The sequence below is a fragment of the Hippichthys cyanospilos genome, chromosome 15 (assembly GCF_059441005.1).
Source record: "Hippichthys cyanospilos isolate Australia breed blue-spotted pipefish chromosome 15, RoL_Hcya_1.0, whole genome shotgun sequence".
In the NCBI taxonomy this organism is placed as follows: domain Eukaryota; kingdom Metazoa; phylum Chordata; class Actinopteri; order Syngnathiformes; family Syngnathidae; genus Hippichthys; species Hippichthys cyanospilos.
In genome coordinates this window covers 7,054,569-7,071,497 of record NC_142383.1, presented here as the reverse complement: position 1 = coordinate 7,071,497, position 16,929 = coordinate 7,054,569, and the positions used below count along the sequence as shown (strand labels likewise).

The 16,929-nt window shown below is 38.4% G+C and overlaps 1 protein-coding gene across 2 annotated transcripts in view; it reads right to left on the bottom strand.

Annotated features, from left to right (window-relative positions):
- Positions 1-3,481: 3,481 nt before the first annotated feature.
- The window catches only part of mrrf (mitochondrial ribosome recycling factor), a 17,763-nt gene continuing 4,315 nt past the window's right edge, over positions 3,482-16,929 (bottom strand). For both annotated transcript variants that reach the window (XM_088435647.1, XM_088435648.1), the window contains exons 4-7: positions 13,580-13,698; positions 8,941-9,032; positions 4,055-4,214; positions 3,482-3,983 (exon numbers count right to left, since the gene is read on the bottom strand). In XM_088435647.1, coding sequence (XP_088291773.1) covers positions 3,906-3,983; positions 4,055-4,214; positions 8,941-9,032; positions 13,580-13,698 — 449 coding nt within the window. In that variant the 3' untranslated portion in view covers positions 3,482-3,905. The remainder of the gene's footprint in view (positions 3,984-4,054; positions 4,215-8,940; positions 9,033-13,579; positions 13,699-16,929) is intronic.

Below are 16,929 nucleotides of genomic sequence, written 5' to 3'. Positions count from 1 at the left end.
TGCAGCTCAGCTAACCTCTGGGATGTCTGATTGTGATGGCAAGGATCGTTGCTTGAAAATGGCTCAAGATATTCTTTGAGCCTCGCTGAGATGGATGTATCAACAACAGAGGAGGGTGTGGTTATTCAAATTAGCCCAAAATAAGAATGGCTCTGTCACAAACACATTTTCCCGAAAAAGTGCACTACTTTCCATTATTTCTTATGAATTTTTCAAAAATCTGCAGTGAACATTATTTCCACTAAAAAACAAAAAAAAACTCAACCTTTTTTTTTTTTTTAAATGAAATACCCCCATGACATTGGTTTCAGCAACATACTCCCAAACCAGTGCAAAGCAGTTTCTGGATAAAACTAAAACAAAGTGCTGTGTGCATTCATAGGCACAGCATACTTTTTGCAAAGGGGTCAGTCCCTACAACACTACAGTATTTAGTAATAGGTTCCTTCTTGTTCCAATTAATTTGCTCTTATTTAGAAAAGAAAGCCACTCTGTTCCTATCACAGCATTAAAAAAACATTGAACTAGATTAGCTGATACCTGTAGGAAACCTGGTACAAATGTGTCCTCTGAAGTGCCCTCATATATCCACTGGAAGGACTTGTACCCCCTTTTGAGAACAGCTGCTCTAGTATAGTATATCAAATCTGGTGGTAGCTTGCCAGATGGTGCAGGTGTACCTATTGAAGTGGCCAGCCATGTACATGTATATGATTTGCAAACTTTTCTGTCCATGGTTTGCACGCCACATTTATCACAGCACAAGTATGGTTATCTTTCCTTCTGTGCACCAAAAGCAAATAAAATGACTCGCTATCAAATACCCCATAAGTTTACTGAACTAATTTAGATTTGTATATTTTTCTGCGGAAGGGCCAAAGGACACGCCGCAACTTCTCTAAAGATGGAAGTCATACGCGCACGCACGAACCGAGAAGGCGCTGTGCAGTTTTTTTGCGGTAAACATTCAAACAAAAAAGAAAAAGAAAGAAAAAGAAAAAATAACCCGTCTTCCACTTGATAAATGTCAAGCAAAATGAAGCTATCAGCTGAAAGCAATTTCCTCACGCTTGGCCTGCGTTTGTTGCACCAGAGACTTGGGAGATTTTCAGCCCTCCATCGATCATGAAGCCTCTGTTGCAGGCCAAGGTACACAATGCCCCCAAAATTGCTGACATCTGGACACGGAATGGTCCGGAGAAAGCTGCCATTTCCACGCGAGGCCGCCAGCGTCCCCTGCACAGACGCTCCTTCGCTAAATTCCTGTTTATCCAATGATTCTGCTCTGTTTAGCTCGTTAAAGCAAAACCACACCGTAGGACGCAAGGCCTTCTTCATTGTCACACCCTTTCTTTAAAAAAGGGAACGCTTGATAGCATGAAATCTATCATGTGTGTTTGTGAGGGAACTGGAGTGTACCCAAAACAAATTATGTGCAAAATAAAGACAAAACCACAGGAAAAGGAAAGAATGAGTCTATGTTAATGGTTTCACTCCCATTCATACAATCTCCCTACTATAGGAGTTCCGTACCTTTTTTAAGTGCAGCTATTTCAAAACAAAGACAATATTAAAAGCCTCCCCTCACCCCTAATGGACCATTGTGGTGTCGACAGTCAGATCAGCGCACACAGGAAAAGTCCATTATCACTCAAACTAATGGAAGAGGAGAAGGAGGGGGTGTTTGACTTCAAACTGAAAGTGGAGAAAAAGAAAATAGGCGCGATCACGCACGCACAAACACACGCTACAAAGCGGTTTGGCTTAAATCGAGTCCATCAATAATCATTTAAAGGAGAGAAGACGTGCGGTCACTGGTAGACATGCATACGCATTTTCAATCTTGAATGTGAAGCAAATGTTTAGTAACTGGTTGACTGTGCTGTCTGCTTTTGCTACCAGGATGCACACAGACAGCTGACATTCAGACAAGTGCGCTTGTTTTACATAAACAGACAGCCCTTGTGGCAAGAGGTTTGATGAGGAGTAAGCCCACAAACCCCATTAAAAAGCCATTCGTTCCCAGCGCCGTATTTATTTGACGGGAGGGATCCAAACTGTTATATACGAAGCACTGTGATCCCCACAAATCCAGACTTAAAAGAACAACTGACAATGTTGTGAGAAGCAAACAAGACCAGTTGGTGGCTTATGGAACAACTATCCATCCATTTTCTAACATGTGGATATTAATTAGGCAGCAAAATACACGCTTTGTGATCCATCTCAAGAGGCGGCCATTTTACCACTTGCTCTAAAATGAAATTGACATCGCAGTTGCTCAGGCCTCAGCCAATGACCAATCAGGACCAATCACAGCTTGTGAATGCTACACGACCAAACTCAGAAAAAAAGCTAGCCTACACTTGGTCAGAAAGGTAACACAACCACTGAGCAAGTATGATGTCATTTTCAGTCAACAGCAAGTGGAAACCCTCCCCCCATCTGATCAAATTGATAAAAGCAAGCGGATTTTGCTGTAATGCAAATTCAGCAATATTATTCAGAATTCTTTTTTTTCACTGTTTTTTTTTACTACCCAAAGCATTATTCCAAATATTTTTTTGACGTGAATCCCCCTTGACACAGCCATCATCATGCTGGTCATCTGTAGACATCATGAGATAAGACTATACTTAACAACACTACTTTAAAATTGTGAAACTTCAAAGATATCCTCAGTGAGGGCTGAAACAAGTCATCGAGTAGTGACTTAAGTACTTTTGTTTTTTTTCCCCCCTGATACCCACTTAGAACTATTTTCTAAGAACTATTTTAAAACTTGGAACTATTTTTTTCTTCGTTTGAAGTTGTTCCCAGAAGCGTGGCAGCGTAATAGCTTGATTATTCTTTCGACTGGAAATGTCGGTTCCAACACCCGACGCAAAAAAAAACAAAAAAACAATGTCGTTTTGAAATTAAATTCAATCACCAATTCAGGGCATTATCAAAAGACTTAATCACGATGACATTGACAAAAGAAACCTGTTACCAGTAGTTCAGCTCTGTTATAGCTACATCCAACATAAATTAGCCTCAAGTGTAAAGCGCTTGAGTACTCCATATAGGCTGGCGTAATAAAAGTAAATGATTGAATTTCTTTTGGTACTGACCACATTTTAAAAAACCATGCTGACTCAGGTTTGCTTTGTCAGCTATCAAAGTCATCTCATAGATCAAAGTTTATGGAGAGATATGTGTCTAAATTTAATGTATCTGGAATGGGAAGCAGTGAAGGCTGGTTATCCATAATTAAGTGCAAATGTGTTATTTGGTCTTCTGTATTGATTATTGTTTTCCAAAATCCAAAACTACTCAATAGCTGCAGCCCTAACGGAAAGCCTAAAAAGTGAAGCTTTGTGAGGAATGAATGTACAGTTTCACTGACATTTTTGTTGTTGTAAACCAAAATTAGGTCCGAAATTAATCAGCTTACTGAATCATATCAAAGATTTTGAGTAATATGAAAATATGGACGAGCGTGAGTCATGGGTTTAATATACTATATCTGTACATCAAACTAAAAACAGTTTATGGTCATTCTTTATGAAATATCTCATGATGACAATATTAACTGAAAACTTGTAATGTAATATCTTTATCATAACAGAAGCAGTGACTCATGTGACCCAAACAGTTTCAGTATTCACATATACATGATAACAGTGTTATTTTATACCCATTTTGTGTCAAGAGTATATATATATAAAAAAAAAAAAAAATTCTCCCTCTGTCATGTAAGAAGCCGCATGTACACCTGCTTCTATGTGAACTCGGCTCAAAAGTCCAAAACCTTTTTCCACTGTGTTTGTGTTGATGTAGAATATCAACGGAAGATTAAACATGTACGTCTGACAAAATGATGAAGTGTTGAATCTAATAGCCGCATGCGTGTCTCCTCGCATTCAACCGAGCAGCTCTTTGGTCTTGGCTGCGAGTTGTTTGTCAATGTCTGCTGTAACGTTGTCGACCATCTGCTGAATCTGCAAAGACAAAGAAGTGACAGAGTCACGCTCATGACAAGAAGAGCTCTTTGTTGTTTCCTCCCTCGTACCTGTTTCTCTACGAGTCGAATGATGTCCTCGGAGTGCCCCTCCTTTGCCTTTTTCACTTGCGCCACAGCATTTGAGCGCACTCTCCTCAGAGAGTCTTTGGCTTTGTTGCTGAACTGCTTGGCCGTCTTGGCGAGGTTCTCTCTGTGCTCACGTGTCACCCTGCGAGGGAGCAGACCAAAAAATGGGAGCAAAACAAACAGTAAAGTTGAATCCCTGGCACACACAATTGTATGGTACGCGTTTAAAAGCCACAGTCTACCTTATGGTCAGACTTTGTTGGCGTGTTGATGATATTAAACAGGCTTCCTTCGATCCCACAAAGGTTTTTTTTTTTTCCAACCTCAGAGTAGCTGCGAGTAACTCTGAGGGAGAAGACCTCCGCCAAGGCTTTGACCATTTCACAATAGGAAAATTGACTAGCTGCTGCAAGTTAGAGGAGCCTAGAGAAATAATTGATACCGGTCCATAATCAATTACACAATTATCAATTGAAAAACCCATGCAAGCTTAAAACTAATGGGTCAAAGGTACACCAAATTGGGTGAAATACTGGAGTTGTGCCGGACACTAAAATCAACTGGGCCAATGCTGAGATATTTACACACATCACATTGGGTTCAGGATTTGACCTGGCATGTTGCAACGTAAAAGAGTAAAAACTAACCAAACTGAGGAGTTTTAGCCCTTTCACTCCAGTTCGGACAATATGTCCCACAGCTTTTCACAAAAATCGCAGTGGATATAGGAATCGTAGCAAAAAGATAAAGTGGCATCCCAGAGGTTCATTACGCACCTATCTATCGATTCTAGCGGCAATTAACAACTTTTCTGTACACAACAAGTCAGTGCTGGGCCAACTGCACACAAGGTAGGTTCCATTGTACAATTTCTCTTGAATTAACGATCTAGTACTGCGGAAATATATTTATATTATGTGCTATATATGTGTGTTACTATAGTTTATACTGATTCCTATGTAATGTAGGCATTTGTTGATCATTTTCACTTCACTGGCACGTTTCTTGTACAAGTATCGTGGTCTCTGGAATATACAGTCTCAGCGGTATTTTTATGTGGAAATGGAGGTGGGAATTTTTCGATTAATTTTCCAAGTATACTAAACAACAACAACAATAATCTGCTTCAATTCCACCGATCCACACAGATATTTTTAGGAAAACAACCCCGCATTCTTTGAGTGTACATAGATAATGCCACGCTCCAGGAATCATTGTTTCAACATGTCATAGTTGTGTATTACTTATGGGGAAAGTCAAAATTACGGTTCAATAGTATTTTCATGAAAAGTACTTCTAGGCCATGAAGGTATAAAAACATCTGATGAAAAAATAGCATGAAAACTGAATTACCCGGTGAGGTACAAAAATACAACAATCCATCATTTTTATTCACTTTTGTTAATTAACATTTGAAAGCTGTACTTAAACTCTTGTGTTGGTATGACTCAACTCGCCTTTCATTTTAGTTTAAAAACAAGTGCACAACAAAATCTAAAATCGGGCTGTTATTTGTGGAAAGTTTGAGCCACTTATTTTGCAAACAATCACTCCCCGAGGTTTCACTCCAGAACTGAAACGTTCATCAAGCCGGCAACTTTTGTAATCACCTCGCTTGTTTTAATCATTCGCAAAATGTGACTCGCCGTGTCATTCTGCTTCTTTGTCCTTTAATTGCCGTTTTCTAGCCTCGTGGACTATTTGCAAACAATTCACGAGTAGCATCTATTTACTGCAAACAATACGCTCTAATTGCTGATTCCACTGCAAATCAACAGGCGCCTTCTTCTTCTCTTTGCAAATGCAAATGGAGACTAGGGAGCGTGCCGAGGCTGATTGTAGGGGGTGGGTGGCTACGTTTTGGGAGAGCGGTCCGATGCGTGTGTCCCTAATCTGTCAGACTAACACCTGCGGCTGCTGCTGTATCCGCCAGGAAACATGCATTCACATAGAGTAACATGCATTACATCTTATATGCAAATGTGCACACTGCACTACAGGGAGACAAGGACTGTAGGGGAAAGACTAAATGAAATGGTTACACATAAAATAAAATTATGTTGGATTTTGCTACAACAGTTAATGAAATATAATTTTCCTAATCATTAAATGTACTACTGTTTTTTGCGCCACAGACAGATTTCACAAAAAGACCAAATGAATTGATTAAAAATGCAGCTGACAATGAGGGTGGGAAGTTAGGAGGTACTTGGCTACAAAAATATTTTACTGGGGGTACATCACTGAGAAAATGATGAGAAACTCTGGTATAGACAAACACAATTATGAACCGAACGTGAATCCGTAATAAATGCTGGAACAGTTCTTTTTCTTTTTAAATCAAGAGCAAAATCTTTGGAAAACGTAACACCAAATTGCAAAATGATATTATAGTGACTGCTCTGCAAAACTTTGTATGCCTTTATTTCGGTAAGTTTTATATGAACATGCATTGTTATTAGTACACAATTATCAAGCAAATAAATGATGTTACATGATCTATTTTCTGGAGTTGTTGAATAATAAAATGTCACGGATAAGCCGCCCTGGACTATAAGCCGCAGGTCATAACATCAGATATTTATGCAAAAGGATGGTGTCTGGGAGGTTTTTATTTTTTTATATATTTATTTTTTAATTGCCTGCCAACAGAAACATCTCCTCTTCAAGACTAAACATGCCTGCATATTTAGTCCCAACATATTTATAGAAAATAAATGGAGCAACATAAGAAAGATAGAATACTGCAGTGTTAAATCGCAGTTCAAACTCGAAATAATTACCATGATAGAATCTTCTTTTGTCTCTCTTTATGTAATTGATAGATTAATTTAGTGAACATATAAGGACATTGCATAAAAAAGCCGCACTGGACTATAAGCCGCAGGGCTCAAATCACTAGAAAAAACTTCCGGTTTATAGTCGGAAAAATGCGGTAGTAGTATGTAAATAAGACACGAATGGTGCAGCAATCTCTTTTAAGTCTTTTTTTAATTCATCCAATTAAACCCTTAACCCACGAAGGTGCAAACACTGACGAGTGTTCGCAGTAGCGTTTCTTTTGCTCTCATCTGGATGTGTCCAAGATTACCAATGTTTGCCAAAATGTCACCAGAGGTCACCAAAATGTCTGTGACGTTGGCTTGTACCACTGTTGTCTCACAGACACTTTGAAGTTTATCTTACCAATGCGACAAAAGCAGGAAACCAAAACATTTAAACTGTTGGCAAATGTTTGGCAACATTTTAGCAAGCTCTGGCAACATTTTGGCGAACATTGGCCACCTTGAATGAACTCTGACGAGATCAGAAGAACCCCTACATTCACTGACACGTGCCTACATCTGCTCCTCAGTGGGAGAGGAGCTTTAGGGGATACTTAGCTGAAAAAATATTTCACAGGGGGTATATAAGTGAAAAGAGTTGAGAACCACTGCTCGAAACAAGTGTTTAAGAAAGACTAACAAAGATAATTATGGATTAATTAATTTAAATTAATTTACTGATTAGTTGTTGATTAATTATTGCACGTCTTTAATATTTTTCCTCTGTTTTAAAATATTTTGAAAGAGTTTCTGCAGATCCTAAGTTATGTCTATGTACCTGGAGTACACTCGCTGAGAGCAGGACGGCAACATCTGCCTTTTGTTTTTCATGATAAATTATTGTACACCATTGTCCTGTATTTAGATTGGGGTCCTAAATATGTGACTGGCTCTGACAAAATGGTCCACGTGTCAAAAAACAAAAATTGTGTTATTCATATATTGCAATTGTACACTTAATATTCCTTTAAATGATATCTAACACACAGAACTAAAAAATTGATGATGATGGATAAGATTTGCCACTGTACTGATCCCATGATGACAACATTGTAAATAACACAGCCATACATAAGTCAGTTTTGTGTTGGTGTTTATTTTAGACTTTTATTAGTTATTATGTGCATTCATGTGAAGAAATGTCATTTGAGATGAGGCTTTCCCGCTTATTTGTTGACAGCTTTAGCAAGATGCGCACGCTAGCTAGTCAGTAAAAACATGCTCGCAACGATGCATTTTTTTCCACTAATCCCTTATGTTCATGCAATTCCATTACAATTTTAACCTTTTGGATTTTGGGAAATGATAATAAACACCTTAAAAACTAAGGGTAGTTCTTGGAGAAATTACTTATGTTATTACTCTGGCAAATGTTTTTATATAAAAACACATCCCAAAACAAAACATGCTCATCGTAACACAAGAATTATATTATGAGTGTAACTCACAAACTCTGCCCATATACACGCGACTAGATATACAACTTGAAAAATAAGAAATACATTTTTAAATACGTACAGAAAATCTTATTTATGTTGATTTTAGCTTTTTATGTATTTGTAACATTATATTTTTAAATCTCTTTACGAACACCGTGAGGAGTCACACCTTTTCAGTTCTTTCATAATTATTCTATAAATTAACCCCTTTAACAGACACACATTTGCTTTATAATTGTTATCTTTAAGTTTTTAAAATAACTTGTACCCCTTTATATGACCAATTTGTGCAAAATAGTTAGCAAACTAGAGTATCAGAATGTCAGTGTCAAAAACTAATCTAAAAATAGTCGAGAAATTGTAAAACAAATATCCTTTTACATAATGTTGTGGGGATTGTTATGCAAAATAATGTCACCTTAATAGATGTGACAAACCAAATTATACCTCTACACTTCTTAAAAAAGAAGGAATAACAGGCCATTTTTTTGTTTTGCCTGGAGGAAGGGCAGATGGATGACAGAAAAACAGTGAAAAAAAACAGGGAAAGTCTTGAGTTGTCTACTCATGTGTGAATGTGTGTGCAAGTGTGTGAGAGACTCACTTAGGAACAGGGACCTTGATGATTGTCCCGTCCACCTCGGGGTTGAGGTTCATGCTACTCTCTCTCAGGGCACGAGCCGCTTCTGCTGTAGCCTGAGGCCATGCGCACACCAAAAAAACACACACACACATACACACAGCCAAGAACACACACCAGAAAGTTAGGGTGAATGAAAAATCAAAGGTACGACTGCAGGTAGTGGTCTTTCTCCAGCTGCAAGTCATTAAGGTGTTTTGTATGCCGTGTGTGTGTTTGCATGGGGAACTTGAGTCTGCGTGTGGCTGCTGCCTGTACACTGTGGAAGTGCCTTAGGCCACTGTCAGCGCAAAATCCTGGGGGACAGGTTTGAAAGGTTGCAGGGCAGGGCGCTGACCCCAGGTGACCCGACAAGAGTGTCTGTTTGCAGCAGCAACACACACAAGCACACACAAATGAGTGTGCGTAGTTTTTCACAAGGACACAGAAAACATTTTTCTTACTGCATTGCACTCCAAATTATGTAATGTGATTCATGCGTGGAATCATTCTGTATGAAATGATTGTAAGCTCTGGTCTCTTATTCATGTCTACCTGTTGCACTTGCATTATTGCCAACCGCCATTAATGCACCTGAGTACGTCGAGCTCGTTGACTGATTAGTGTTGTGATCCATACTGCAGAGAGAGATCCTTCTTTCAGGAATGGCCTCATTAATGTCAGACTGATTGGACATCAGATAGCCTTAAAATCTGGCATCGTCCTGCATGACATTAAGAGGTAAGAAGTCCAAAAAAGACAGACCGAGCCGAATGCAATCTTGACAATGATCATTTGGACACAAAAAGGCATTAGTGAGTGATTGTAAACATCTTACCAGATGCTTCACTTTTCAGGCTTTGCATATAAGAGAGAGAAAAATCACTTCAAAACAATTTCGGTGCATGACAATTCCCTACGCTGGACATTCCAAAGAGTTTAAAAATGCTTAAAAATGTGCATATCCTTTTCTTTTTCTCTCATTTCTAGACAGCTCCTTCTGGTGTTTTCCACAGGGGGAAAGAAATGGCAATGAGATTAAAGGAACTTATTTGTGTGCATTGAATTAATTCATTCAGCTCTTGTTTCTTTTCCTTTGCTGAAATTGCCCAGAGAGCACAGACCTCTGCTTGCTCTCTTGGAGCAGCAAGTGATAGATTCGGCACATACCTATGTTTGAGTGTTCTCAGCATCATATTCATCACCACTTCCGAGCTTGTGGTGGCCATTTTTTGTGTGAAAAAAAAAACAACAAAAAAAAAAAAAAACAACCGGAATCTTTCAGGCCAGGTTCTTGTTAATATGCGAGTAGGAACGAGGGGGCCACGCTGAAGTTTCACATCAAAGGCAGGCGGGCCTCATTCGAAGCCAAGAAGCAGGCAGAGAGGAATGTGAGTTACTGTCCGCATGCGTGTACGAGCGCTTCGGTGATGCTCACCTCCGCACAAACACAGGCCTGCTGCTTGTTAATGAATGACTGGAAAACAATTGAAGGTCATCTACAAGGCCAGGTAATGAATAGGCATCATTATAAGCCTATTAGCTCTGGGCACGGCAGCCTCACCTCTGTGTGCGATGCAGTGCATATGTTGTGTGTCTGCTTGGAGAGTGCGTGTGGTCTGCGGTGAGAGTCCCTGCTAAGAAACACTTACTAGAGAACCACTGGCCGGGGGCACTCGTGGCTAAAAATGCAGCCTGCGACTAAAGGCCTCCTCAAATTCAATTCAACCCCCTCTACTCGACATCCTATCCTCTTGGCTCTAAAACGCTGTTGGTGATAGATGAGGTTTTGGTCAGGGCTCTCATATTTTGTGCCGTAATGAAGTGATTCACTGTCATCATCATAAGGTGCATCACAGGAAATTAAGCAATTTCTCTGAACTGAGAAAGTATATTTATTAGGGGTGTCAGATGAACAGATTGATTGCAATCAATTAATTACAGTGATAGTTAAAGTGTTGTTTTTTTTTAAAAAATTAGATTAATCTACTTTTTAATCTCTAACTTTATGCTTTTTGATGATTAGATCCAGTTTTATGCGACCGACTTCTTGTGCTTGAGTTGTTGGTAGTTAGAAAACAAAAATCCATCACACCTTGAAGTGGGACACTGATTGGCTTGTCTTTGTGTTTGTCATAACCTGATAAGCTACTGTTGCTAATGGGAGGGAACATTCAGGGACATGAGGACATAAAAATGGACAAGCAAATCCTCCAAGGAGTTATCTGTTTGATGAGTGGTAAATATAACTTTAAAAAAATGCTCCAATGGCACTTTTCATGAATGTAGAGTGATATGCATATTTTGTTAGAAGGAGCTTACTTACAATAGAAGCAGTCAAATTTAGCCTACCACATAAATGCAAGTGGCACAGTGAATAGCATGTCCGCCTAACAGGTAAAGGGACATGAGTTCAAATCCACCTTGCTCCGGCCTTCCTGTGTGGAGTTTTCATGATCTCACCAAGACCGTGTGGGTTCTCACCGGACACTCTGGCTTCCTTCCACACTCCAAAAACATGTATGGCATATGTATTGAACATACTAGATTGTTCTTAGGTGTGACTGGATGCGTGAATGGTTGTTCTTCTCTGTGTGCCATGCAAATGGCTGGCAACTAGTTCAGGGTGTCCCCCGCCCACTGCCTGAAGCCAGCTGGGATAGGCACCAGCAAGCCTATGACCCTTGTGAGGATACTCGGCTCAATTGATAATCTCAAACATATGAAAAAAAAAAAAAATTGACTACTGTGCAATCCAACTGACAAATTTGTGCCACGTCGCAGCCTGAAGAACAGAACAAATGCTATTGTCTAAGTCTTCTACTTTTGAAGTCATGATTCCATCTGCATGATTTCAGTGAGCTCATCCAAAAGGTTAGATTGCTAAATATTGTTGCTTTAACTGTTGTATTTCCTGACAAGTCTTAAGTTCTATTGTGAGGTAAGTGAAGAAGAAAAGGCATAACATGATTGCGTAATGTCTTAATTGTTCCAAAAGAATAAAAAAAAGCTCTTTGACTTTCCAGACCACCAGTTTGGAAAAGTCTGGACATTATAAGCCTACTGTATGAACCAGAGCTGTGATTGGTACAGTGTTGTATTGCTGAAGAGGGAAAGTAGGGTATGAAAAAAGGAAAGAAAAATAATCCATTCCATCTTAACCTGGGGGTGAAATGAGGTCATTTCCTATTCGGTGACAACATACACACACACGTATCTACATATCAGCACACACACACAGTTCAAGTTCTTGGTGCTATCTTTCACTCCAGAACAAAGAGCTCCTCGAGTGATCCATCAATTAGCATATGAGACCAAGTTGGCGTGAGACATGAAGGTCAGGTTTCATTTACGTATGTCTGCTCTGGCTCTACTTCAAGCCTCACATTTTTACCTCCACCAAGTACAAAAGACAGAGTTACTGTTTTTACTTGTAAGTTGTTTGTTTGTCAGTCAGTAGGATTTTGCAAAAGCTACTTAACCGTTTCCAAGAAATTCTGTGGAGTGCTAGCATATGTGCTTTGAAAGAACCTGTAAAAAAAAAAAAATAAAAATGTAGGCATCTGGATTATTAGATAAGGAATAAAAGACAATTTTAAATCCATAACAACTTTTGTCTCGTGTTTTTCTTGCTAGGTGAACCTAATACTGTAGGTCATAGTACATACACTCACTTCAGTAAAGTATCAAAGTATCAAACCCCAAAGTATCTGAGCTAACTATCAGCTGCAGCAATTTTGGTATTCAGATAACCTACATAAAACATCATTGATTATTGTGTAGGCTGATAAAAATGAAAAATATATGGTATGAACACAAAAAAAAACAAATGACACGTTTTAAATTTATTATGAATGACAAACCTTCATAAATTATTGATGATCAACATTTTTTTTCCATTATAATTTAAACCATGCACAACAGCACAATACTCTCCTTCTACGTCTCCAAATCTATTTTCATGAATTTTGGTCTGTGAGACAAACTTGCTGTTTGAAACTGCATTTCAGAAAGCACAATTTGTTAAAATGTGATCAGTAGGAATGGAAACTATGTCTGGCTATTAGCATCAAAGCGTGCAATTTTTTTGCGTCTATCACGCCAGTCTATATGGAGCAATCAAACATTGCTAGCTACTGGTCAACTTATGCTAGACGCAGCTATAATAAGGATCGGGCCACTGGTAAACACTGGAAACAGGTGCCGTATGTCAATGTCCATCTCAGAGTAATTGAGTCATTTCCTGAATTGGCGATTGTACACGATTTCAGACCAATGTAGTGTTGTTTGCATCGGGAGTGAGTAGTTAGGTGTAGGTAAGACTAGTTAAGCTATTACGCCACAACATCCTGCCAGGAACAACTTATATTATTTGAAGTTTCTCATATCACAGCATTTTCTGCAAAGTATTAACAAATGTTTCTGCGAGTGGCTTGACATTTTTTCGGACATGTACACTAATAAGCATGTATCTGAGGCAAGGAAAAAATACCTTAAGCAGTATTTTTTACTCAAATTACTCAAGGAATCATTTTACTCCTAGCTACCAGTATGTTTATAAAACACGCACAAATAAAAGTAACAAGTGTTTGTTAGTCTGTTAGTTTGTGAGTGATAGTCTTACCTCAGGGTAGCTGCTCATATTGACCATAATGAGCTGAGGGGATTTCATGGAGACTTGGCCCAGCTGGTTGAGCGGGAACTTCCCATCTGGTGTTGACACCACAATGTGGTCCAGAGCTCCTGTACAACAGGACACACGGACACAATGTCACTGTTATGCATCTGTAATGTCAACATGATAGTTTCTTTTGCACAGTGATTGCGGAAAATGAGTAGTGACGAGTCACCACAAACAGTTGCTCAGCAATTTTTGTTGGGCAATGCGTGACAGGATACGGGCGCTCTCTAATTGGCACTTCACAATTATACAAATACAAAAGGAAGAAAAAAAATACCCTTGACATGGTTGCACCATTTGATCTGGTCATTTAGTTAGTGACCAATACCAAATGTGACTCAAGACATTTTATTTTGCTTATTTTTATGAGCACTTCTCTTTCTTTGGGTGATGAGAGAAGCAAAGGTGTGTTGACCTCGACCCCCCCCCGGCTCGCCTTGCATCTGGATAAGCTCAGACGCAGTTGTTTCCTTCTCTTCCACCTCTGCCTTCCATCACTCTGTGCCTGCTTAGGTTGTGGAGGTTGCAACACATGACACTACTGGTGGTGTGAATTCGTGTGAGAAAAAAAAAATACTTCAGAGGCGAGAGTCAATTTGATTTTTGATCGTTTCATTACATGAAGTAGATACATGAGGTAGATAGATATCCATATTTTGAGTATAAAAATAGTCACAGGGTTTCTAATCTGCAGCAATGACTCTCTGCCAGTCTGTCTTTGTTACTTGTGTTTGACGATGTTCACCTTCACATCTGTTAGCACTTACGGTGGCCAGACAGGCGGCCATTTCTTTACCAGCAAAAGCAGAGGTAAGAGATCTGGCAGAAGGAATATCAGAAATCTCAACCACATTACTCAACATGTGAGAAAATTTTCAATATGATAATGAAAAAAAAGGGTTTCACCTACAACGATTGGCCAGAAGATTAATCATTCACATTCGCCAAACTGTATGCACAGGATTGATTTCAGATTGTCCATTTGAAAGTATCCATTACTCAAATGGGTATTAATGGAATAAAACTTAAGTATATAATTATTCATTCCCTTGGCTCACACTTACCACGTAGATCATTTTCATAAAAATATTGAAAAGGGCTGCAGGAAGAGAAACGTGATACTACAAAAAATCTACAAGTCATAACTGAAAAAGTGTTGCACTCAATTTAGTTCATTTTATTTAGTGGTTGAATAATACAAAAACATCTGAACCCAGATGTTTTTAAGTAGAATATACATTTACTAAAAAAAAAAATATCTGAATCGAGATGATTGTGTACAGCCACCTGACAAAATAAAATGGAGTAAGTTGATGAGAAAAAATTTGTAATATTACCATGAAAAAGTTAATACTCTGTTGCGTGGATAGAGACATAAGGGCAAAACTATTCTACTTTAAGAATGTTTATAGAATAAAAAGATAATATCAAAAGAAACAGTTTATTTAAAAAATAAAGTACAGTACAATACAAATATTTTAAAATAAGTTAAAGTTTTTATGAATAAAAAACATTAACTCAGACTATTACAAGAAAAAAACTTCATATGAGAATTTGGTTTAGAATAAAATGCATTTCACAGAATAAAACAATATTTTTGAACTAAATTGTGAAATAGTCATAAATGTATAACTGCATTTATGAAGATAACGTTGATAGGTAAAATATGTACTGCAATTCCCCAAATATAGGATGCATTTTTCACCCCCAAAAATGAAGGCCAAAAGTATGTGAGTGTCCTATAAACGGTAACTTAAAGATTAGAATTTTTTGACAACATTTCATAAATAATTAATAATATCAGCAATACTTTAAGATACAGTAATCTCGCTATCAGAGGGTGTACATCAAACATTTGGATGTTCTGTTCAGAACTTATATGGCACTTATATTTTTGAGGTCTTCACACACATTTAATTAAACATACAGGTAAATATAGAAAAAGAAAATGTTGTAGACTAAAAGATCATAGAGTAATGATTCTAATAACACACACCAAAAAAAAAAAAAAAATCAGCCAGACAGCGAGACCACTAAAACTGAACTGTATTACAATATAGCCGGGATTTAATATACTGTGCTTGTAAGTTGGGCTCTGATGCTCACTGTAAGACTTAATTTCATTTAATTTATCTGACAAATTAAATATTTTGCATCAACAGCAGAAACAAGAAAGCAATATTGAAAGCAAAAAAGAGGTCCTTTCCTATATCATACACATTTTCGGCAGGCATTGATTCAACTTAAATGCGCCATTGCAAATCGTCCAGAACTTTCTACTTTTTGAAGGCTTGTGAATGACTGAAGGATGGCTGCACCGATGTGCATTTCACAAGTCAACCAAATCCTTCAAGGCACTGACAGGAAGATGCTGCATGGAAGTCTCCCTGGCCACCAAGTTTTGACTGCAACAACACATCGGATCTTCCTTCTTCTATCTCTGGCTTTCTACGCACTTTCATATAGTTAGATCCACACTTATTCCTGATTAAAACCAGATGAGGATTTTTTGGGAAATGCACACACGAGCACGAGACACGCACGCTCGTTTGGACAACTGACGTCATTCCATTCCACCATCTCATCTCTGCTGTCAGACCTAAATCCTACTGCCCCCCCTGGATTACTGTGCAGCTGGACAGAAAAGATGTGGATGGACAGATGGATGGATGGAGGTGGGGATGAAGCCAGAGAAAGGAAATGAGAGGACTTTGTGCTTTGAGCATACATGTAATTGAAAATGTTTGAGCCACAACCTGAAGAAGAAGAATGCTGTTCAAGAGAAGGACAAATATGAGCTTGAAATAATATTAACTGGTAAAAGTGGGTGGATGGAAAGAAGCAAACAAAACATCAACATGCACTATAAGATTATTATCTATGAAAATTGTGTTACTAAACCTGTATCCTTTTCAACATTAACAAAAGGAAAAAAAGACAATACAAATCAACTGTCAACAACTGTTAATTATTTTTACAGCGTTTATCCAAGCTACAGCTTACTCTAAAACTGAAAAAAAATAACCAAGTGCATCAAAGTGCCTGAAACTAAAAAAAAAAAAAAAAAAAAAGAAAAAAAAGGATGAAAATTCTTAATTTACTGCAATTACACTTCACATGACGAAAACATGGCCTTTTTCCTGGAGTCATTCACATCCCCCCGGCATCACTTTGCGCCCCTCCAGGGGGGCCCCCGCAGTATTTGAGAAGCATTGAACTCAAGAAATACTTACCGGGTGGCCACAGAATAAGACAGACAAATCAGGTAACTCAATAAGTGCAACAGTAAGTCA